Raw genomic sequence first — 23963 nt, forward strand, 5'->3', positions numbered from 1 at the left:
TGAAGTAACCAACGCACAGCATGCAGCTCAGTTCTCAATAGCAAGTTTGATAGGATCTAATAAATTCTGATTATAAGGGTGAAAGCCAGAACAAGTCTGATACACTAGCACTCCACACTGCGTGAAGGAAGAGAAGATCACTAGCACGCTGGGTTGTATGCTTGTGATGAGCTCTACACAATCAAAGACATTTTGATCAGTCATGCAAACCCCCAAGATGAACCCCCAAGTTAAGCCCTCAGCAAAGCTAGTTTACAGAAATTCTAAGCATCACATTTACTGAACAAGAGATAAGATTCTGGATGACAATAAGGAAAGATGATGAATTTTCTGAATATGCTGTTATATTTTATCCCTGTATCAGTGTATCTGGAGTGTTTGTGTGGGCAACACAGTTACATAATATGTGTTAAATGGGTAAAAGCTCATTTTCTCCAAGGGAAGCCATATGAGCAAATATGGCATGGGTCCTGGAGTCTGGCTGAGGAGGAGAAACACTGCCAGGTGTTTCTGAAACCAGGCGAGATAGTGCGAAGGTTTTGAGTTTCAGGGAAAAAACCCAAACATTCCTAAAACACTGTTCTGTTAGAAGCAGTTGCATCATAGTTACTTCATTTTAGGAAACCGGTTGCTTTGTTGGTATGTAATAAACAATGAATAATTCCATTCTTTTGGGCATTACATTCAAATAACAGGCACTTCACCTGGTTAAAAATGGCTCAGATAACTGGCCGTATTCACTGATGAGAACTTTTAGCACCAGTTACGTTTGATATTTCAGGATTAGATCATAACACATTGGGTCTGGGGCTGATCCTTCTCACAAATTCCATAAGCTTTTGGTTTTTGAATTGTTAGAAGAGGAAGTCGTATCCTGCTGAAGGCCATGAAAATCCCACTGATTTTGTTGATGTATGCACATCACCCATACAGTTTGTGCATACTGCTGTTGATGGTGCTGCTTTTGGACGTATTCTGCTATTTGATTTCTGGCTTACATTGTCATTTGCGCTATGAGAAGCCCTAGAAGTGGGAAAGTATCCTAAAAGGCTGCCTGTCTTCTGAGCCTGTGTGTTTCTGGATAATTTCGTATATTGTGGCACATGTATTATAAATAAAAAAAAAAAAAAAAAAAAATTCTGCTGGAGCTCCAAACACAAGCAAATATGAGATTTCAGCCCATGCAATGCACACAGTTTCTGATTACCGGAGTAGCAGGCCGGTAAGCACCCCGTGGGCACCCACTGGCGCTGCTGATGCCCCATCTCCGAGGGGGGACTCGGATCTGCTGACTGCTTCGTGCATTTTCTTTCAATTTAGGCACCTGTCTGCTGATTTCACAGCGTCTGCCCATGAATCCTGATTTGCAGATACATCTTCCTGACATATCACATTGCAGTGACATGGATCCTAAAGCACTGCAGCCACAGGGTATACAAAACAGCTTTTCTGGGGCCCAGAAGTAGCTGGGCTTTAAAATGGAAAGTAAACAGTTAGAAAGTGAAGATAATGAAACTGCAGCAAATAAAAGAATACAGGAATAAAGATAGTAGTAAATACAGTAGTAAACAAAGATGAATTCCAACCAACAGCTAATATTGTATCAACAAGCTTGACATATTTTCTGTGTACATTATGCAATCTGTGCGAATTCTGTTGATACCAATGATTTCTCTTTGAACGGACTCTTTAAGTACTGTTGAAAATAGAGTGCAAGCAAACCTCTTCAGAAATTATGCAGTTTACACAGAGTGAAAATAATCTCTGTGATTCTGCAGAATTTTTTATGATGTGTTTTAAATTACACACATGCGAGGCGTTCTGAGGACACAGGCCTAACCCACAAGTCCTCACGCTGAGCTAGAGAAATGTGCAGCCACCTATAACGTATTCCTTAGGAGCCTAAAGAAAACTCCGTGAAAGTTCATGAAACACTGTTTTTTGCAGTGATTTATGAGACAGCAAAAAAACTGTCAAGGAAAAAGACACTGTCACCAAAAAAGAATACATTGTTTTGACAATACAGGAAGAACCCCTAAGAAAAAACATAAAAGCAGAACATTCACACTGGAAGTAAACTAGCATCCTTCTTCTTTTGAAAATCAGATGCTATCAGATATTTTGCAACTCTTGTCATAGAGGGATTTTCCCCCAGAGCTACAATATTAACTAATTTATTTATAACAAGCATTCAGAATATAAAGTGTACATACCACATACAGAAATGTACTTGTATGTACAGTGAGGCTTAAGATATATCTGCATGCAATGTTCTGCATTTTGTTCTAGAACATGTTTGGAAAAGAAAGCAGCCATTTTACCATTCTGTACATAAGAACAACACATATATGTTCTTTAAGTGAAAAATGAGCAAAAAAGAAAAACTGTCCAAACTGAAACTGTGTTTAGTCATGAGAAACAGGGACGAAAACGGAAAGAAAATGGCATTTCTTGTCACTCACCTGGCAGACATCGCACCGGCGCCCAACCACATTGGCTTTACACTCGCACTGGCCTGTCCGAGAGTCACAGATCTCTGAGAAGGAGCCATTGATGTGACAGTGACAGGCTGCAGAAAAAGAAGAAGGAGCTGTCAATGTATTTCCTAAAACACGTATGCTGCTGAAGCTATCTTTAATAGACAAATATTTACAGTGTGGCTTTTACCAGCCTGAGAAACCCAAGAAGGCAGGCCTGAGTAAAGCAGGAAGGTGTTACTCCCATACGGTGACAACACACATTAACCCATCCACATATTAATGTGGAATTTTGCTCCAAATTATTACAGTGAGAAATTTTGCCTTGACTTCATAAACAATTTGTTTTCTTTGTGCCTCTAAGATTAAAAGGAGATGTTTAGGGCACATTACTGAGTATGTGTTGATGGAGAATTAAGATTTTAGAATAATAACTGCCTTTACATTTTAATTAGTGCCAAATTTCTGGACTGGGGGTGGTGGTGGTGGAAGGCAGAGCTCTCCCTCTCAGAAGCTGCTCCCTCAGAACAGCCAGGCCATTGCCACAAACCTTGGAGTGGGCAGGCTGGCACTGAGAGAAAAAAAAGGGTACAGACAAAGGGTACAGACCCTTACACGAGGTGTTTATGGGATTTAGCTACGGCAGGTGGGCGCCCTACTGCTCCACATACTGGTCCTGCTGTCCTGTTGTAGGCAGGAAATGCTGGCAGGCTGAGGACCCAGAACAAGGCTACCTCCAGGGGCCTCGCTATGGGGGTAGCACCCTCCTCAACCCCGCAAGAGCTCCTCCTCACAGACAGCACCCTGGAGTACAGCTGAAAAAGAAACCGAGGATTATCTGCTCCCGTGACTCTCTGGTACCTCTGTCTCTGCAACAGCATCACAGTTCCCAGAGGAAACGTAACCTAACTGACCAGCCTAACTCATCACAACGCTCTCTTAAGGATTTACAATGGCAATGAAAAGGAACTGTTGTTTCTTGAAGAAAATAACACTTTTGTCTTCTAAATTCTTATGTTTTAGGAGAAGAGAAATTTTTGGGAAGCCTTCTATCACCCTTTATGTCCTTTGACGACAATTCTTCTGGCATGCAGAGATTAGGGAAAAATCCCTTTAGCACTCACAGTGGAGAAGAGGGATGTGATCGGGTGTCACAGGGACTATGGCCATGCAGTCACCAGTTCCATCAGTGTGAGCTGGTTCCTACACATCCTTTTTTTTTTTCTTTCCCCAGAGGGGAATGAATCCACACTTCTATATTGATTATCAATGAACTCTGTAAACCAGGGCTCCAATCTACTTTTTGCCTTCCTGCAGTGCCCTGACTGCATGAGTTGGTCTTTTTGTCAACCTGACAGCTTCATTTTAAGAAACACTTAAGAGTCTCAACAGTGAACACATGGTGGTCACGTACTTGCATGTCACAAGCTGCCATTTGAGACAAAGCAGTTATATTTTCTCTATATATAGACTATTACAACAGGAGCTTCCTTATTATGTTATTGGGCCTGCTACATTGTAAATGGAAAGGACTATTTTCTGGTTTTTCCCCCACTTTTCAGGTATTCTACAAAAGTTGCTTCTTTTAAGTGGAAGTGACTATAAGCGTTGCTACTCTGTACATGGCCTTATTTCTCAAATATTTGCAAAGATGTCTTATATTCTGGGATAAGTAACAAAAATACATTGGGCTCTCCTATCAGTCTGGTAATACTTTCAGAGGTTTTGATCTCTTTCTGTTTAGCAATATATTTAAAAAATGTGAACACTTTAAACCACTTCTGCTGCAATGAACATAGCTTCTTTTTTACTCTCACACTGTACAGAGTGATGAGTATCACATATATAAATTTCGAGTATCTTTAATTAAAATGGTCAGCAGTGAAAGATGATGGAAAAGCTCAGTCCAAGCAAACCACAATTCCCAATTAATATTTCACTAACCTTTTTATATAGACCTCAAAAAACAAAGCTTGTCTTATTTTAATTGTTTTCCTTATAAGGCATATGACACCACAAGAATCAAAAAGAAAATTTACACTGATTTTATAAACAGATTACTTTGCCCTATTTATATTATACATTACCACAAACAGCATACCATGTATTCTTAACTTAGCCACAGATGACTGCGTGCAATACAGTGGCAAGGCAGAATTGGAAGTCAAGACTTTGACTGCTTTTCTTGGCTCTGGCAGTGCATACATAGAGAAGAAACACACTGTCGGGGCTATTAATCTACTAAATTGTTGCTCAATCTAATAAATTGCATTTATCTCACCTAAAGCCTTCCCATTCATTCACTTCTACTGGGAAAATTAGCTATTGTCCAAACCTCCAAATGGCTGCCACAACACAATACAGCCTGTCAGAGAAATTTGCCTTACTTTCTCCCAAAATGATGCTGGTCAAGACCCTTCTCATTCTCTCTTGATTTGTATAAATATTTATGCGTGTGTATTTATAATCAACCTACACACCTACTCCTCTCTAGCAGTAGTACCTATGCACTAGCACACAGGCATACTTGAATATTTGCTTTAATTCATCTCATGTCACTTAGCTCTATTACCATCAGCACAACCTCCAGGTATTTGCTTCAGCACGCCGTGCTGTTTCACACCAAAAAGCAACTTACTAGAATCAAATCAAATAAGCCTAAGACATTTCCTCAGTGTTCTCAGATTTATTATTTTTACAGATACACCAAGAAATCCAGAGACACTATAGTGATGTAAAGTTGTACCGTCATTTGAAATGGTTAATGCAGATGACAACAGCACTGTACTGAGAAAGAAACATTTCAAACAATAATTTGAAAGCAAAATTCATGCTTTGCAATACTCTTGGATTTGGCTTTTTAATAAGGAACGAAATTGAAAACAACAAAGTAAAGGCACAGTCCCTCTGATATTGTAGCTGCAGGGCAAACTTCATGGAAGTCTGCAGAGGAAATAAAAAAATCATATGCAAAAAAGAAAACCCACATGGAAGGTGGAGAGTAGATGAATACAAGGTAACTGTGAGCACAAGGCTATGAATACATTAGGGGGCTCTCCTTGTCAGTGATACTAACAACAAAAGCAAAGCTTGTAATTCTGCATTAAATATTTATTTATTTTTAATACTTTTTAAAAATTTGTATGCTTTCTGAGCTCTCCTCATATTACTTCTCTTTCCCACGCAGCTGCCACTACTGTAGAAATGTTCAAAGCAACAGTCCTATTGATGCCTGAGGAATGGTGACAAGGTACTGGAAGCTACAATTTTTGAAATACACTTCTTTGAAATCACATTACACACAGAACACCCTAACTTATATGACATCATTCATCATGAACTGTTAACTCATGCAGAGAATATATGTGATTGTCCAACTTTTATCCAGCATTGTCTAAATTAGGTACAGAAAGCATTTACACAGGTATGTGTCTTCCTGGCTATGCATGATTTTTATGTATATCAGTGTTTATTAGCCTTAGCTGAGAAACCTGGTTATGTTCTGCATCTCACTGGCTCCCATGCAGTCTTAGGGTGTCCAACAGTATTTAGTATTCTCACTGTCAAACTGCAAGCCGCTAATAGAGCAAAGCCTGGAGGCGGATGCCAGTGGCTCAGACTTTCATGTTTGCAACACATATGGCAGAAGTGGTCCCTGTGTTCCCATACACGCAGCAGTAAGACAGTGGCCCAGCTCTTTTACTTGCTAATATCTGATCTATTCTGATATAACACCTTTGCACTCAATAGAGTTGCTCTGAGTTTATTCCAATGAAAGAAAAAGAAAGGGATTAAATCTTTGTGAGAGTGAAATTAAATACTCTGCTCTTTCAGGACAGTTTACAACGTGCTGTATTCCATTCCTCAGAATAGGGTTTAAGTAGAATGTTTTTAAGTTAGAAGAATGAGCTATGTGAAGAATGTTTTTAACTTAAAAGCACTTGTTCTGCCTAATAGCTGCATTCTGAATTGTGCCAGCAAAGGCTCAGAGAGAGCCACTGCCTTCTACAGAAGCAAAAGCTCCTGCTTTTACTAAGTCTTCCATCTGCTTTCAATAATTTCTTGGAACCACTATGGGGAAGTATGAGCTGGGGCTCACACTTAAAAAAAAATGCTGCCACTCAGCTGAGAAGTGGTAGCTCCCTGCAGTGCCAGGTATCTTCCTCCAAAGCACCTTTGAAAATTTGTCAGGAGATTTTAGACTCTGCTTTGCAGGAGGCAGGGGAATCTCACCCTGTAAGAGGCAGCACCTCCCAACTCTTATTAAGGTCATGTAGGTGGGAAGGAGGTCATAAGTGCTGCCAAAGTTGGACCCTACAGTAACTGAAATATCACTCCTTTCAGCACCAATCTCACTAGTTAATGGGATTTCACTGGATGGCTTATAGCATTTTTTAGTGAATTGTTTTCATCTATTTGTATTTATTTTTGTAGATCTCACATTTAATATAACCTTTTGCATCTATGCAATGCTCTGCTCTCCCAGGTTTTTTCCATGTCTGCCTCATTACTGCTTCAACGACAGCAGGAAGTTTTTTAATAGGTTCTTCTTTCTATTTACTTTGAAGTCTCCTTTTCCAGATGCAGATGCAGGTAAAACACTATTATTATTAGAGGTCTAAGCCCACCATATCATCCTCTTGCTCACACATACAGAGGCACAGTCTTCCTCTCAAGAACATGGATATAGGATAGATCAATACTGTCAGGAGCAGTAAAAGTTCATGACTTACGTTGACAGTTTCTTGCATCAAGAGCATCACCAAAATATCCGTCAGCACATCTCTCACAATATTGTCCTGTTGTACCTGGCTTACATATCAAGCAAGCACCAGACAAGCTGTCACAGCTGCCAGGAATAGAGAAGTCAAGGTTGTCATTACACTGGCACGGCTGGCACGATCCCCCTGGTATTAGAGGTTGTCCAAAATAGCCTTCTGCACACCTAAGGTAAAAGACATCACCAGTTAGAACCCTTAAATAATCCTCTTATTAGAAATACTTAATTTTGTTGCTTCACTAATCACCGAAAAGTATTTGATCTTCTTTCAAGTATTTCTTAAGCGTCTTTTTTCTCTCTCCCTCCTTTTCCTTTTTAACAACACTGTAGATACGCTACCAGCTGAAATCCTGCCAGTTCCGCTAGTAATTAGATTTCACTGGGAGAAAAATCTTGTCACTGGCACTGAAGAGGAGACAAAGCATAATAAGAAATCTGTCTGTTGGCACACTAGAGGAATTCAGGTCCATGCTAGATAGGCTTTGTATTTCAGCACATCATGTCTAGATGTTCTGTAGTCATTTACCAGCAAGCCTGATGATTTTTCCCCTCTACCTTAAAAACTTTAGTTTAGAAAAACAGGCTTAGAAAGTAATACAGAAATAAATTTGCTTCCCTAGCAAAAGCCTCCCCTGATTTAGCCTTCCCTGGACCTGGCCTGACCCCTGGTCAGATTTCTGTTTTTTTTTTTAATGGATTAATTGGATGCTTATGGATAAAATTAATGGATTGCTAATCTCTGTGTACAGGCAGGTAACAAAAAGATTGCTCGTTATCACAGAAACTATGCTGGTGTCTATTATACCTTTCATATCTTAACAGAGATGTTTAAAAATATCACCTTCTTTTCCACCTTGCCCACCAGCAATTTCCTGTAAGTACCATGTAAAACAGGTTAGTGAATCTGACCTCACATGACTGTGTATTTAAAGCAAAATTCTACTCGTCTCACAGCCTATTTCCTATTTATATTCTGGTCTGCTTTCTCTTTCCATTACATTTGCTCACACTTCACAGTAAGAGCAACTTGTAGAAAGTGAAGAAAAAGAAGAAAAATTGCCCAGTTCCAGCTAATGAAGTTATTCATGTGCATCTCAGATGAACTCCAATTAGTGTAGAGAAAACAGAGAGTATGTAAAACACATTGCATAAATTACTGTTGCCTACTATTTTAAACTCAGTTTGAAGGCGGTTCTGATGTACATAGATCTCTTCTCTGCTTTGTAGAAGTACTGGATGGTATGGCTGAGCAAAGATTTTGGGTACCATCCTAATACAGGAATGCAGAGTCCCACTATGCTTTCACTCTTGTCCCTTTACACTCATCAAGTTAATCTTTTTCCTTGCATCCAGAATGTCTCATGAAGCTTCCAACTGGATCCTAAACAAAGCTGCCTAAACATTTATTAGGTATTATTCAATATCATTAGCAAAGATTATAAAGATGGATGACTGAGACTAGGGAGGAAATGATAGTTGAATCTAATTGAACAATGTTTTGTAGTAAGACATTACACAAAGTAGGATTTTTTCCATTCTCTAAAACTACCCACAATGCAGACCATAGGCAAATAATATGTATAAATGGTCCAGTGGTTCGGGTGCATGTAAGCAGTCGAGAACATGAGTAAAATTTTCACAGTCTAGCCCACTATCCTTTATTCCTTTAACATAGCCATCTCTCACAATTACCTCCTCATGGCAGCAATACATCACCATCTTGTCATTAGAATAATTCAGGAAATCTATTTTCAGAACCTGTCACAAATATAGCCATGTACTGTACCATTGCACCTCCCTGTACTCCCTGCAAAGGAATGGATACTTTTTCCTTGGATGGAGGATATCTCAGCAACCACAAAAGACTGAATTTTAGCTTACTTTCATCAAAACAAATTGTCTTTTTTTCAGCAATGACATCTCAGTTACAAAGGCCATGAATGTCTCTTAATACATGTAACAATTAATAGCCATGTTTTATCAAAGCCAAAGAATAACTGGATAATGTATTCAGTTATCTCATTTTACCTAAAATGGATGATGTGTGAAGTTCACCCACACTGTTCTGAGATCTTTCTCACTTACTACTGGCATGTTTGTCATAAATCTGTATCTTTTGGTACTACTAATCTATTTGACTTCACTTAATGTGTATTCCTTTTCCTCTTTCACTTTCATTTAGGGATTAGTTCTGTATCTGATAGCATTCACAGGAATGTACCAAGCAGTTCACAGAGAAAACACTCCAGGGATTTGTGAGAAAATCACTGCTACCCATTTCCTTCTATTAACAGCAGGCAACCTTGATAACTCTTTGTATTCTCATCAGTTTAGACTTTGCTAATTAAAATTAGCAAACCCCTCTACTATCGCATAGCTATGTTCTATTTATATACATACATAATCTCAAATCCAGATTCAAGATGATCCTGACAGTGGGGGTAAACCAGTTAAGCTTAAGAGAAAACCATGTGCATATATCTGTCTAAATTCTTCCACTTTTTCTCCCACTTCTCCTGAAGTTGCAGGGGAAGACTAAAAAAATCCCACTTTCACTAATTCCATCTTTGTTCCCTTAAGGACATTTCTATTTCAGCTACTCTTCTCAAATTCAAAGCATCACATGTTTGGCAAGATTCATATTAAAAAAAAACACCCAATAATGTATGTGGCATGGAAAATTACATTCATGTATTACACAAAATACGTATCTAAATAAAAACCTGCTAAATACAACAGAACACCTCCGAGATGAAAAAATAAACAAAAATAGAAGTAAAACCAGTGAAGAAAGATTGTTTCCATATTTTTACTTCTTCCTTTATGCTCACCTTTACCCTCAAATGCAGGTGTGTCTGTGACTGACACTGTTTCTTTTTATTTGGCATAACTGGTGCTAAATATAGGGTTACTATACAAATATATGTGTATGTATGTGTACTGGGTCTGGCCAGGATGGAGTTAATTTTCCTCATAGTAGCCCAAATGGTGCTGTGTATATACACATATATACACACAAACACAGGCCTATTTTATACATTTCTTTATATCTACTGGAAACAAAACCCTTGAGACATGGTTAATTTAGGCTGCAAATCCAAACACTTTAAAGTCTGGAAATACTGTTTTTATGGTTGCTTTGACACTTATGTGTGTTCAACCTGTGTACAAAATCATGCAAAAGCCCTGTGGAAAAACAGCGTGTGACACACAGGTGAAAATCTTAACTCAGGTGCACAATACAAATGTTATTGTTGTATGACCAACCATAAATCTTGCATTTTCTAAGGTCAGCATGCCTACCTTTGCAACCTGTAAACAGTCCTGCATCACACATTTGTTGTATCAAATCTCCTGAATGTTTGACCATTTTCCCATCAGTGCTACAACACACACTTGTAGTTCTGGCACTAGTGGAAGAATTACATTAACTAGAAGGAGCAGCAGGTTGAAGCCAAGGGACTCACAAGAGTCTGTGGCTGGTGGCACTCTGTGCTAGACCTGAAGAATGGTGGGCTGGGGCAGGTGGGGAATGACACGACCCAGCTCACCCTTCTTCTCCCACTTAAGTTACACTGACCTCTCATCTCTCCTTCTAGCACGAAAAGGTCACTTGAACCATATTAACGAATGAAAGAGTGCTACAGGAGAAGCTAGACTGACGCCCATTTGCTTCTTTCCCCTACACTTGTATGCTCTTGTCTGTATCAAGACTGTGTAGTTGGAAAATGCATATCAACATCCTGTAAATGTGCTGGGCTCAAAGGACACCTTTTTTACATTCTGTGGGGTTAGAAGAGTGTCTGTCCTACCTCATATCCCTTGGGAAAGTGGGCGTTAAGCAAGAGAGGAACGTAAGACTAATTCCTTGGGGAAAAGGATTAAATGGGGAAGATGGGCTTCCTCTACAATTATTGATATCTGGTAACACCCAACACAGTTTATAACTGCAATTATTTTGATGGTGCCAGGAGCCAGACCCCTCAGAACACTGAGCAATTTTGGCAACATTTTCCTGAAGAGTTCAAGTGAGAGAAGTAGCAAATTTTTGACTTTTTACAAGTCATATATATGTATCTGAAAGATGTTATTTCCCTAGGTGGCAGAGGATGATTTTGGAGGCCAAATAAGTACAGTACTGTGTACGCTCACTTCATAATACTTGGCACATCATGATAATTTAGGACTGTGCAGTTAATGAATCATGTGGCCCAGATCATTTGTCATTTCGCAGTTGCTAAAATTAAAGAGAATTTCATGTAAACTCTTTTAGCAATTATACAATCAGTATTAATAGCAAAAGGCAACATGCTTTTCCCTGTTCATTATTATTGACAACTGCAAGCATTTCCAAGCAACTTGTTACAATTAAAAGCAAATAGCTCTATCAGCACTGGATTGAATTCCCTAATTTCCAGTGGATTTATATCTCATGGTTACAAGGCTAAGGGCTGATTATTCGCTGCAGGATGTTGGTATTCAGCAGGGAGTAATCCCTCAGGCTACAGCAGCACTTTTTCCTTGCCCTGTGAAAGTTTTCTTATGGCAGGACTTTTAATAATCTCTCTCATTCTCTCTCTCTCATGTATTCTCTGCTGTTTAATCAGGTGTGAGTTCGCACAGTATTCTCCCCCTTAGCTATGATATGTCCTGATTTATTAACCTCTATTCAGCCACTTATTTTTACAAAACTTTCAGGAACAATTATTATCTTTGAGACCTCCTACCCTTCTATCAAATTTGGTTGAAATTGACCTACAAGTTCAAATGTCTTTGCGGGCAGCCAGCCAGACATGCACAAAAAGATCACACTAGCCTCATTTCCTTAGGCAATCAGGCTAAAATCCAAGCCTGCCACTTATTCAGATTCTGTCCTGCTGCATCTATAGCCTCTCCTCCACTCAGAAATACCACTTGTTGCTAATGGAAGCTGTCAATGACCCTGCATTGACAAACTGCCACCAAAGTGCTCTTGATGTGATTTATTCCTGCCGTCATTAACTTCACAGCCCACTAGCTGAAAGAAGGTGTTGACTTCAAGACAGACAGGAAAAGACAGGCAGAAATAGCACACAGCAGGAGCAGACTCAGTGGTGATGGGTGGAAGCAGGTGACAGCCTGCACTCTCACTTTAGGACAGATATAGCACAACAGGGGATTTGAAAGGAAGTAGTTGTAAATGTAAATTGGAAAGACAGGACTAGAGGGTGATTCACAGCGTATGGTCAGGTTTCTGCTTTCCCGGTTGGCTCTGCCTCTTGGTTCATTCCTACTTTTTCTCAACCCAGCCTGAATATTATCAGTCTTCATTCAAAGGCCTTACCTTTTTGTAGGGTTTACTTCAGAAAATGCTGCAAGAGGCTCATGAAAGTGCCAAATGGCAAAAGACTACTAAGCAACAAAAGTACCATGTTTTCATGCCACATAACTGTCTAGCAAGGTGTCAGCCAGTTATCTGGCTCCCCCAACCCCTCTTAAAAAAGATGTCATTTGCAGGGTCACAAGGGACTGGGATCATGGAGCCAAAGCCAATGCTGATTCATCATGACCTCCAAACAACTAGCAGAGGTCCCCTGGCACACTAACTGCTCCTGAAAGCTCTTTCATCCTGTGAAATCCCAAGGGATGGAAAGGTGTGCAGACACTGATGATATCCCTCGTCTATGCAGTCTCACCTCCTGTGGAAGGGGGTTCCCAGGAGCTTAGCACCTGCACTCACACTAGCCGCCTGTTTCATTGAAATTCTCCATGTGATCCTTTCAGAATAACAGAATAAAAGAAGGGGAGAGAACTTTCTCAGTACTAACCCATCACTCAGACCTGTCATAGCCAAAGACAGACCAGACATATTTTTTTTATTTGTCCTTGTACAGGTAGTAATGAAGTGTAGAAAATATATCTCAAGCTTTTCTATGTACATGGCAAAGAGGAATTCTCTTTTTTGTCATTAAAACCTAGCTTGTTCTATTTGCTAAATAAAGACTGCAACAGGAAATGAGAAGCAACAAAAATGTAAAATATTACTTAAAAAATAATTAAAATCATCAACGTATTAGAAGATCTATATTTTTGCTGCATATTAACTTTTCAAAAAGAGGCATTGGTAATTTATTGAATACTTGATTCACCCTGCTCTAAACCTTTACATAACGAAAGAGACAAAATAATTATAAAAACCTCAGAAGAGTGACAGAAAAGCTAGAAGAATAACTTTTTTAATAACAGGCTCTTACTTCTCAGCAAATGCTTCTTGGAAGCTTTGCACTTTACTGTAAAGTAAAAAAAAACAAGCACTAGAAATATACAAATGCATGGACACAATATCAGAATAAGATGCACAGGAATGTCTTCAGTGAGTTTCAGAACACAGGAATGGGGATGACAGGGGGAAGTAATAAAAAGGTAGAAGTGTTCCATGTGATAAATACTTTTGTTTCAGATCTCATATGGTTAAAAGCACGATGCTTGCTTACCTTTCACAGCGTGGTCCCACATACCCAGCTGGGCATTCATCGCATATTAATCCACGACTTCGGTCAAAATGGCACATTGGGCTAAAGCTGTGTTGTTGGTATTGGGTAAACACAGGGACAAGGAAGAAACATAAAGAAAAGATTTTTAGCAGCATAGCTCTTTGCCCACTTCTGAGATCGTTAATTTGCAAAACAGTGCCCAGGAAAAGTGATTCTGGTCTAGGACTTGGGGATTAAGTTTGACTCCAGCAAATTGAATTTGGAATGACTCTGCTATTTCTGCGACACTGAATATAGAGTAACGGATGGCAGCATCCCAATAGCCTGTTATTACGGGACTTGATCCTGCCACCGAGTGGTCTGGATACCATCAAAAAGGCAGGAATGTACAGCTGTTTGTTTGCGCCCCTGAGGGCCTGGCAAAACAATCTATGCCATAATGTGGCCCCTATATAAATCTTTCTGAAGGACAACTGATTTGAAAGCTCAGTTAACTTTGCATATAACCGGCTGTGAAAGGAACCCAGTGAACAAGAAAGGGGAGGGGCAAAAAGGGAAATATCTGCTGCAGCTTCCCAGAGAGTGCATTTGAGTAAATTGAGTGCAAATGACCTCAAGCAACAGGCCAGACAGGCACGCTGAAATTTAAGAATAGCTTTCAGAGTAGAGAGCTTTACCTCTTTGCTATCCTCTACTTATTTTTAGCTTTTTTTTTTTAAATAAACAAGAATACCATAGGCATTTGCCAGCTCCACCTCTCAATGTTAGTATTTAACTCTGAACTGTGCTCCCTCACTGTTTAGCATTTTGCTTTCTGTTATCTTTCTTCCTTAACACACTTTTGTGAGGAAACCTCCTGACACTCTACATGCCTCCGCACAGAAGAAGAGGCAACTTGTTCTTCTATCGTTCTGGAATGATTATTAGAGACAGAGACATATGAGCACCTTTATAGGGCCTCATATAAATAATGGTAATCAATTCCGGTCAAGCAAATAGAAAAAAGGAAAAAAAAAAATGGGAGCAGGTGCATAGTGAGGTGACTATTCACAACAGAAAAACAAAGTACCTATCTCAAAAGAAGATGCTAAACTTATCTTTTGTAACCTAGGAAAACAGAATTTGAGATGGAATGTAATTGCTCTAACAAAGACATCAGAAGGAAGGTATTTTCAAGGTTAAAGTTCATGCTACTATAGTAACAAATAGACATAATCCGACCTTAGATAAATTAAAGCGGGATATACGATGAAGGTTTCTGGAAAATAATAGGCACGGGGAAGCCAGAAAAGCTTAGCTGGGATCATGTAATGTGATTACCTGCTGGTGACTGGACCTCACTTCTCAGGAGTCTATCCATCCTATGATCTGACCTCAGTTACTCTTTATTCTGTTTCATTTACAGATTATTTCCATTTATAAATAACCTGTCTGTCATAAGGCAAGTTATTCCACAGACAAAAGAGATCAGTACGAAAAATGTGAGAAGGTCAGGTCCAGTAAACTTAGACAGGTATTGGGATTTTTGTCTTTCCCATAAGGATTATTTTGGAATATGTCATTCAATTAAGAATAGATTCATGAATGCATGAGGAGCCAAATGAAGAAACAATAATTGTTCATTCTATTTTTAAATAGCAATGAAAGCAATTTTCAACTGAGGCACACATTATCATTCAATCTAATAAGCAGCACCTGACTTATTTCAAATAAGGTCCTGCTTGTCAGTCCCAACCTCACTCTCTCTAAGAGCTACATAGGAAAATTTGTGGAGACGCTATCACAGCTCATTATAGCATTGCACAAGATTGACTGTACCAGTTCCATCAAGAGCTCTGAATTCAGCTGCATATATTTTTGAGGATAATAATAATCAAGTACTTATTATTACTAAGCAATAATAATTATTAGCAGAATTTCCATGTTTTAAGGGTTTTGCTCAGACCTAGCATCCTTTGATTCTTTCTCTGACTTAATAGTCAGTCCACATCTCAACGCTAAACATTAATGTATTAGAGAAATTCCCATCTGCATACTATAAAGGAAATACGTGATAGCAGGGTGAGAAGAGTTTATCTTCCTGATTATTTAGAATCTCATTACTCATTAGTGAAAAATGCTAATGAACAGTGTTTATTGATCTGCCGAAAGAAGCTTCAAAAAATCTTAGTCCCCCTTGATTCATCATCACTCTTTTCAGTTTTTACACAAGGTAACAACTTGAGTAAAAATTAATACCAGTCAGAACATGGAAAAAGTATGAATACACAGTATGCGTATGTGTGTGATACGTCTATGTTGGGAGACAGAGCTTCCTAAAGGCTTACAAGTATGTTACAGAAAACATCTCTTGGGAATAAATTTGTGATGTTATTTAATTCTCCCAGAAAATATTAACATTCTGAGACAAAGCCGAATTTCTAGTTCACATGCTACAAGTTTACTTGTAGGCCTTCCCAGGCTGAGTGAGATATCATCTATCTCCCATTTCCAGTGATAAAACATGCCTGTCAGGGTCTTCATTACCCATATTAAATTCATTGCCACTTCAGGAGAAAAGCAGTAATCATCCCAGACATCTACATTTGGTAGAAAGAATTATATAGTAGTCTGTCTGATAATTTCCATGGAAAAAAAAATCAATTTATTTGAAAGTCCTTAAAGACTAAGAATGTTAGAACAGTGTGTAAGACTGATGCATTAATGAGAAGAGATAAGAGGAAGAAGTCAAGCGTGCATTACATATGCCATTTATAATATGGGTATTGATTTCATTTGCATCATATAAGTACAAACATGGAGACATATGCAAAAAGAGGAAAATATAGCCCAGGATCTAGAAAACAAGCTCAGACAACTTAATTTTGGTTTCCTGATTTGGCCAAGTGTTCTTTTCTGACATATGGCAAGTCACTTATCACTGTTGTGCTTCAGAAGGCGGTTTTATGATTGGCTTCAATGATTGCATATGGAAACTGCTGCCATTAGGAAAGAGGAGAGGGAATGAGCAGCAGTTAAATCAGCTTAAGTTAACTATAGAACAACACTATCGCCACCACGTTTCTAAAATGGATGGAACAGTTCTCCTCCACCTTATGTAGCATTGCAAAGAAAAAGAACCAGGTGCTGTGAAAACAGTGATGGGAACGATTATAAACCTCATAAAGAAATAAGACACTGCTATACAAGACAAAACTAATTTCTTAACAGAAATGTGTCTCAGAGGTTCATTACATTGATAATATTCTCTAGGCACCAGGAGCATAGCATTATGCTTAGAGACCTACAGATGCCCTGTCATGCCATGTTAGGAATTAAATACTACAGGAATTAAAATCTATAGTCATCTATTTATAAACATTTCTACATAAATTAGTTACTTGTTAGGTTATTCAGAAATAACATCTGTACAGTGACATGAGCTTGGTAGAAGTTTCTTTATTTTTCATGTGAAGGATGTGTGAAGGAGTCTGGATTGTTTACATATATTATCCCTAGCATACCAAACTCACTGCCAGCTAAGAAAATAAAACTAGTATTTCAGCAGCCTTCATGTAACACATTAAATCTTTAACAACCTCTTTTTTTTCCTTATAAACAAATTTAATAATTGGTCTCGAACTGTAAAGCGATCAGAGCTTGAAACTTACAATGAGTTCTACAAAGCTTGAGGATGTTGATGACAGTTTTGCTTTTGTCCATTTCAGAAATAGGGAGCTATCGCACAATTCTAATGCAGGGCTAAACTTTGTAGGGTTCAGGACTCCCACAGTTTCACAGTTCAAGAATGTTTATATTCTGTGTGTGTTTTGTACCTATGTTTTTCAAGAAAAGTACATATTAAAAAGGGGAATCTCTTGTTCAATTTTAAAAAAGGAAAGTAAATCAGCCAGAACTCTGATGAATATGTAATAGAGGTCTCCAGGCGTTTTGCCAATAAAAACCTAAATTCAATCTATTTGACTTGGTTTGTTGCACATCTGCACAAGATATAAATGTGATAGTGTTTTTCCTGCTTTGTCAGTACAGTGTTCTCAAACAAGAGAAAGAGAATTAATTAACTATGCAAGGAAATACTAAGTATGTGAGAGCAATGAGGATGTCAGAGGAACCACGCCTGAGAAGCAGACATAATAAACCCATGTATATCTAATAAAACCAACCGAAGAGCTGTGATAACAGGAAAGCAGGCTCCCATTCTACAATCCCCTGGCACTTCTGCTGATAAGTGCTTAGATTATTCCTGCCCTGATCAGTGTAATTTTAACAGGACACAATGCCACTGTAGGCAACAGCGTTAGCCTGAACTACTTAAGAGCAAAATCTGGCTCATCTGTGCCTTATGTTGGCACACTGCCATTCAGATGTTCTCTTCGTTACCTGCATCTTGCAGAGCTCCCTCTCTGTGTGGGTGGTAGCCACCTATTTTGCCCTGTAAATCTTAAGTATTCTTTATACTCTTAAATAGTAAAGTGCATTTAATTGACAGAATCTTGACTTCTGTTTAGGGAAAATTTGAGTGAAATAGAAGATGCAGAGCTGAAGGGAGAAAAAAAGAGATTACTCCAGTGGATTTATCGGCTCCTATAGCCACTTAAAATGTTTAAGCCGTGTCAAGAGCTTAGGACGGGGCAGCCTCTGTGCATAGTTTACAGTCTTCCAGTACAATCCTACAATCCTTCTGAAATGCTTATATGGACTAACAGTGATTCTTCTCAGAAGGGAGCCACATCCAATTTGTGGCTGGAATTTGGGCAAGCATTACTTACTACTGCAAACCTATCAGACACATACTCAACATTTCCTGAGCTTCCTGAACAACTATTGTATGTGTTGCACCATAGTAGCTCTTCTGCATAATCCGGACATGTGCCATTTACACCAGGCAGGGCTCCTTTTCTCTGAAGCCATACTGGATGGCATAAACGAAATGTTCTAATTCAAAATGATACACATAATTTGAATTTTTTTAATATGCACAAGAAGAGCTAACCAGACAAGATTCAGAACAGTTTTCTTCAACTACATCATGTAAAGTGATTTTGGTATTGTCATTTCCCAGGTACTGACTAGGACAAAACCAGTCAAAAAGTGTTCAAGCCACTTGTCTATTAAATTGTAGGTAGCAAGTAGCACAGACAAGCTTTTGTAACAAAGGAAACGTTTGTTCTTAGATCAGAGTTTTGAATAATTTTTCACTATTATTTTTGTTTAATAAAGCAAATTTATAACAATTATTCTGAGATATGCTGACCAAATGTTTTCACTTGCAAGGTCATGGGCTGAATTCAGACTCCAAATGAATCAACAAATGTTGACTGGAAGAAAAGGAAAATTAAAGGCAGAAGAAATCACTATTTTATCTGATCAGCATAAATTGAATTTAATTGTTAAAAAACCCCACATATCAAATCCATAAATTCAGCTTTAAAACTAGAAACAACTACTCTTAAGGAGGACAGAAAAGCAAATGTTAGTTCTTGATTCAAAGAGCAGTCATCCAAATTCTGTATTGTTCTTTTTAGCTTAGTCTCAGCCAGCTTTTGTCTTGATCTTTGCCTCTCAGCAAAGCTAAGCACTCTGTACAACTGTAAAAAGAGAATAAAAGTTTATATTGCAGAATATAATTTGATTAAAATACAAAGAATCTCCAGTGTACCTGCAAAAGTATAAATTGAAAAGTTATGCAATTTACTAAGTGAAAAAGTGCAATTATGTAATAAATATACATCTTACTTGTTAGAAGGTATATTTAGGGGACAAGCACACAGCTGACAGTCTTCAGCTGTCCCTTTAGTAGGATCACCATAGAAACCAGGAAGACATCTATCACAATATGAACCACCTGTGTTGTGTTTGCAGTCCTAAACAGAAGATAAAAAGTACATATCTGCTATTAGAGAACTTATATACGGAAAGTCCTTGAACGTCATTCACCTAGCCTGTCCTCCCAACAGGACTGTAAGAAGCCTGCAACGTATATTCTAATGTTCTGCTGCTGGTTGAGAACCAGTTCTAGTGGTTAGCTGTCACAATCAGTGCTTCGTGTGTCAGGTATTTCTGTTCTTTTGGATAATTTTTCTCTATGTAAGGCAAAAAGAATGTTTAACTGCAGACCTTTATCTTTCTACCATACAACAGGCACATTATTGGTTTAGCTTGCTTCAAGAAAACCAATGTTCAGAGCAGCACAAAACAGGTTTGATAATGTAGTCTTGCAACAAGCCGTATTTTGTGACAGTTTTCAGATGTTGATCCCAGAAATACAGCCCAGACTACATAATTTGTAAAAATTCATTATTACATTAATTATTTCACACCTAAGTGCATTAGCTCATTATACGAAGTATATGGCTAGCAGTATACTAAATATATTTGTGAACAGTAGCGAAAGCCTGAATTACCTAATTAATACTTGTTTGCTAGAATAGCATCCAGACTCTATGAGTAAAAACAAGTATGAATGTACTATATACAGGGCCCTATCCACAGCTTGTGTTCCTGTATGCGACTGGCTTTCATAATACAAGAGACATCTTATCTGATCATATGAAGCATCCAACATACTACCTAGAAATGACAGCACTAGATCTGCACTTTTGTGTATAACCTTTGGCCTGATCTCAGATTAAATAATCTTTTGCCAGACTGGGAACTGGTCCTCTGAAAACAGGCTTCCCATGCTGACTTATAAGAACCAAGTTTTAAAAAGTAATTGCCCTAATTACTAAACATGAGAAAACACCTCTTCCCTGTGAGGGTGCCAGAGCAGGGGCACAGGCTGCCCAGGGAGGCTGTGGAGTCTCCTTCCCTGGAGACATTCAAAACCCACCTGGACATGGCACTGTGCCCCCTGCTCTGGGTGTCCCTGCTCAAGCAGGGGGTTGAACAAGATGATCTCCAGAGATTCCTTCCAACCCCTGCCATTCTGTGATTCTGTAATACCCCTTCTCCTCTTTTCCCCTCACTATATAGCATTTCAAAATTTGAAGTAATTTGGCAGGATCCATGATACGCTCAGCAAATGAATTTTCTGGCTTAGACTTTTACCTTTTTTTGGTCACATTTTGCACACCACACTATTCTTTTCATTGCTATTTGCTACAAGACACCCAAGTGTAGCCCTTTCACAGTGTGAAAAGAGAGAAATGTTTTTGGCTTTTAAATGCCATCTTGATGTGCTTGGGTATAGACTGAAAAAGCATATGGCAACTTGAAAAGGCCAAAATGAGCCATGAGAGAGATTCTGTTTAATGGCCTGTGTTGTGACCTGATTTAGACAATGGGCCAGATCAAATCTAGAATCTGTTTCACCCAAGCTGCTGCTTAAGAATTCTTGAGGGTTTGGTTTTGTTGTTGCTGGTTTTCTTTTTTTTTTTTAAGGTGTAGGTATTTCCAAACTTACGGTTTAATTTAAAATATTTTTAAGAACACTTTAAAACTGTTTTCCCATTTGCAATAAGTCATGTGTATGGTACAGAGAGACTGATAACACCATTACTGTCTGAAAGACATAATGTATCCTCAATAAAGAATAAAGAAAATGGCACTATTCTAAGAAACACCAATTTTGTCTTCAGGACTTTCCAGGATTGCAATGGTTTGTAGAAAGTTTTTTGCATTGTGTTCTGCATAGCCAGTACCATACATTTGGGCAGCTGAAAAAGCACAATACTGTTTTCAGTTATGAGCACACTGGAGTCAAAATTATCTGTTTCCAGAGATGCTGTTTGCTGTTTTAAAGGGTGCATGTTTATTGCTTGTGTATACAATCAGCACATCTTTGGAATGAAAGCATTAGTCACAATATTACATTTTCACATATTTGGTAGATTGTGAGCTGATACCAATTATTGAGACTCTTAGTCAAACAAAATTATGGCTTTAGAACCATCAGCTGGGTTAAATTCTACTTCATTAGGTCATTTAAGTCCATTTGATTGTTACTTCAAGTGCTGTCATTCAAAAATAATCTACTGGCCATACTGAAAAAGTAGCTGGGAACATTAAGATATGCTTTTAAAAGAAGATGTGACAAAAATAATTTAAGTGTTTCAAAAGAAAAATCCTTTGCAATTCAAATTTTTTGAGGCATCATGTCAAATTATTTATACTTTTTCTGAAAAATAATGGATTCTTCTTTTGTGTTAAGTTTAGCTTTAAATATCCTTAGACATATCTTAATGTTTTTGAAGAATATGAATGGCTTATATGTCGAGGATGTTATTAAAGTGAGAGCAGCTAACACACTATTTTAAAGCTCTGCATCTCTTACAGAGTGGTATTTGCAGCTTCTGGTTTTTTACGTAAAAACCCGAAACCCCCCATTTAGTAGGAAAACAATTCATGTTACAAAGAGCTGACCTTCTTTTGGATGAAGTATTTTCTGAAACTCTAATGTCAGCTCTTACCACTTACTGTGTCTAATTCTCCTCCATCCAGAGCTCTCTATCTGCTTACTTCCTCACCATGAATCAATAAACATAAAAACAAAAAAGAAACCCACACATACAGTACCAGAATCTGAGCATACCTTGGATTGTGTATACGTCAGAGTTTAGCTGAGAAATAACGATCTTGTGTGGTCCTATACTTTTCCCCCTGAGCCAGTCTGGATTTTGCAGGACAAAGAACAAGGATTATCTAGTATGCAGACGTGACATTTGCCTGTCCTCTTCAGTGATGAATTAAACTTTATACTAAATTGCCAAATTTATAGATCACTTTAAGTACTGAAGTATTAAGTTATTAGCCCTTCTAGAGATATTATCAATACTCATGAAAAATTTGCATTTTCTTGGTATCAATTGCTTGAATCTCAGTTTGAAACTTGTCAGATGTACAGCAATGGTTCTGAGCATCATCTAGTTTGAGCAATGTCTAGTTATACTGAGATTATTTCCTTAAAATATGCTTCAGCCTGTGAAGTCTTAATTTCATGTTCATGGAATCTTTTTTTTTCTTTGTTTGTGTCACAGGATTACATATAAAGAAGATCATTATCAACTGTCCCTAACCTGCTCAGTACATTATATATGCTTTCTGTTTATTCCCTTGGAAATATAATTTGTTCCAACATGTTGATCTACTGGTTTTGGTAAAATCAATGCTTAGTTCCACAGATCCATAGACTTTGAAGCCAGGAATTACTTCATGCCCAAATCTTTACGCTTTCAAATTCCAGGTACTGGGTCTCAAACTATTTTGAATTTTCTGGACCTTCTTTATCTCCAAACACCATGAAACTTCACTCAGACAACCTCTGAGTAAACCAGGCGATATAGTTTATTTTTGTCCAAAATTTTATGTACAACTCAGACCTTGTTCCCCAAAGACTTTATTGCTGATGTCCTGGAGTGTGTTTGCCACCATTTCTTACCAAGCCAGCTCTCCCTGCCTTTGAAGAAACCAAATTAATATCTTTATGCCCAGTATCAGGGAATCCTAAATTCACACTGAAACCCACTCCTGCTTAGCTGCATTTGCAGCTGAGTGTATATGAATATGGAAAGAAACAGTCTGAATAGAAGGCTAATGATGAAAACAAAACTTTAATCAGGGAGTATGACTGAGTCCAAGATAGTGCCTTAGCCACACTGCTGCCGTTCCTCAGCATACCTGTCACAGAGAAAACCAGGGAAGCTGCTCATTTAAGATAGTTAAAGAAAGCAAAAGGGTAAGCCTGGGTGCCTATTTTCATAGAATCACAGAATCATTAAGGTTGGAAAAGACCTCTAAGATCATCAAGTCCAACCATCAGCCCAACACCACCATGCCTCCTAAACCATGTCCCAAAAATTTTAGTCTATCTCCTAGCCATCTAGAATGGACAATAGTGTTATGTCTTTGGAAGCATCAATATGCTCTTCTGTCATTTTTAAACTACCTTACTGTCAAGATTCCATGGACAATTCACTTTCCTGGTGTTACAAATGCAATCAAGACGTTGCAAAGGCTTTACATAATTTTAACCTGTGGTATAGCCTAAACTGTATTAGGTTAGGATGTATCATTTTGTTTCCGTGTATATGAAGATGGGTGAAGACATTTTGTCGCTCCTGTGATGAACACCATCTAAAGTGCACATCCACTATCTCTGACGCTGGCCTCAATCTACATGGTATAAGCTGTTTACACACAAAGGAATAAAATACAAGATGTATGCCACTGGGGACTGCCCACTTAGCAATTTAAGCATATCTTAGGGGAGAAGGATCTGCTTTCTCCAGGCTT

General features: G+C 38.3%; 1 protein-coding gene across 2 annotated transcripts in view; it reads right to left on the reverse strand.

The window, feature by feature from the left end:
• The window catches only part of LAMA2 (laminin subunit alpha 2), a 380736-nt gene that overhangs the window by 133596 nt on the left and 223177 nt on the right, over nt 1-23963 (reverse strand). For both annotated transcript variants that reach the window (XM_064447317.1, XM_064447318.1), the window contains exons 17-20: nt 19467-19594; nt 13731-13817; nt 7211-7422; nt 2463-2569 (exon numbers count right to left, since the gene is read on the reverse strand). In XM_064447317.1, the coding sequence (XP_064303387.1) occupies nt 2463-2569; nt 7211-7422; nt 13731-13817; nt 19467-19594 (534 nt within the window). The remainder of the gene's footprint in view (nt 1-2462; nt 2570-7210; nt 7423-13730; nt 13818-19466; nt 19595-23963) is intronic.

This window comes from Phalacrocorax carbo, chromosome 3, assembly GCF_963921805.1.
Source record: "Phalacrocorax carbo chromosome 3, bPhaCar2.1, whole genome shotgun sequence".
NCBI lineage: Eukaryota > Metazoa > Chordata > Aves > Suliformes > Phalacrocoracidae > Phalacrocorax > Phalacrocorax carbo.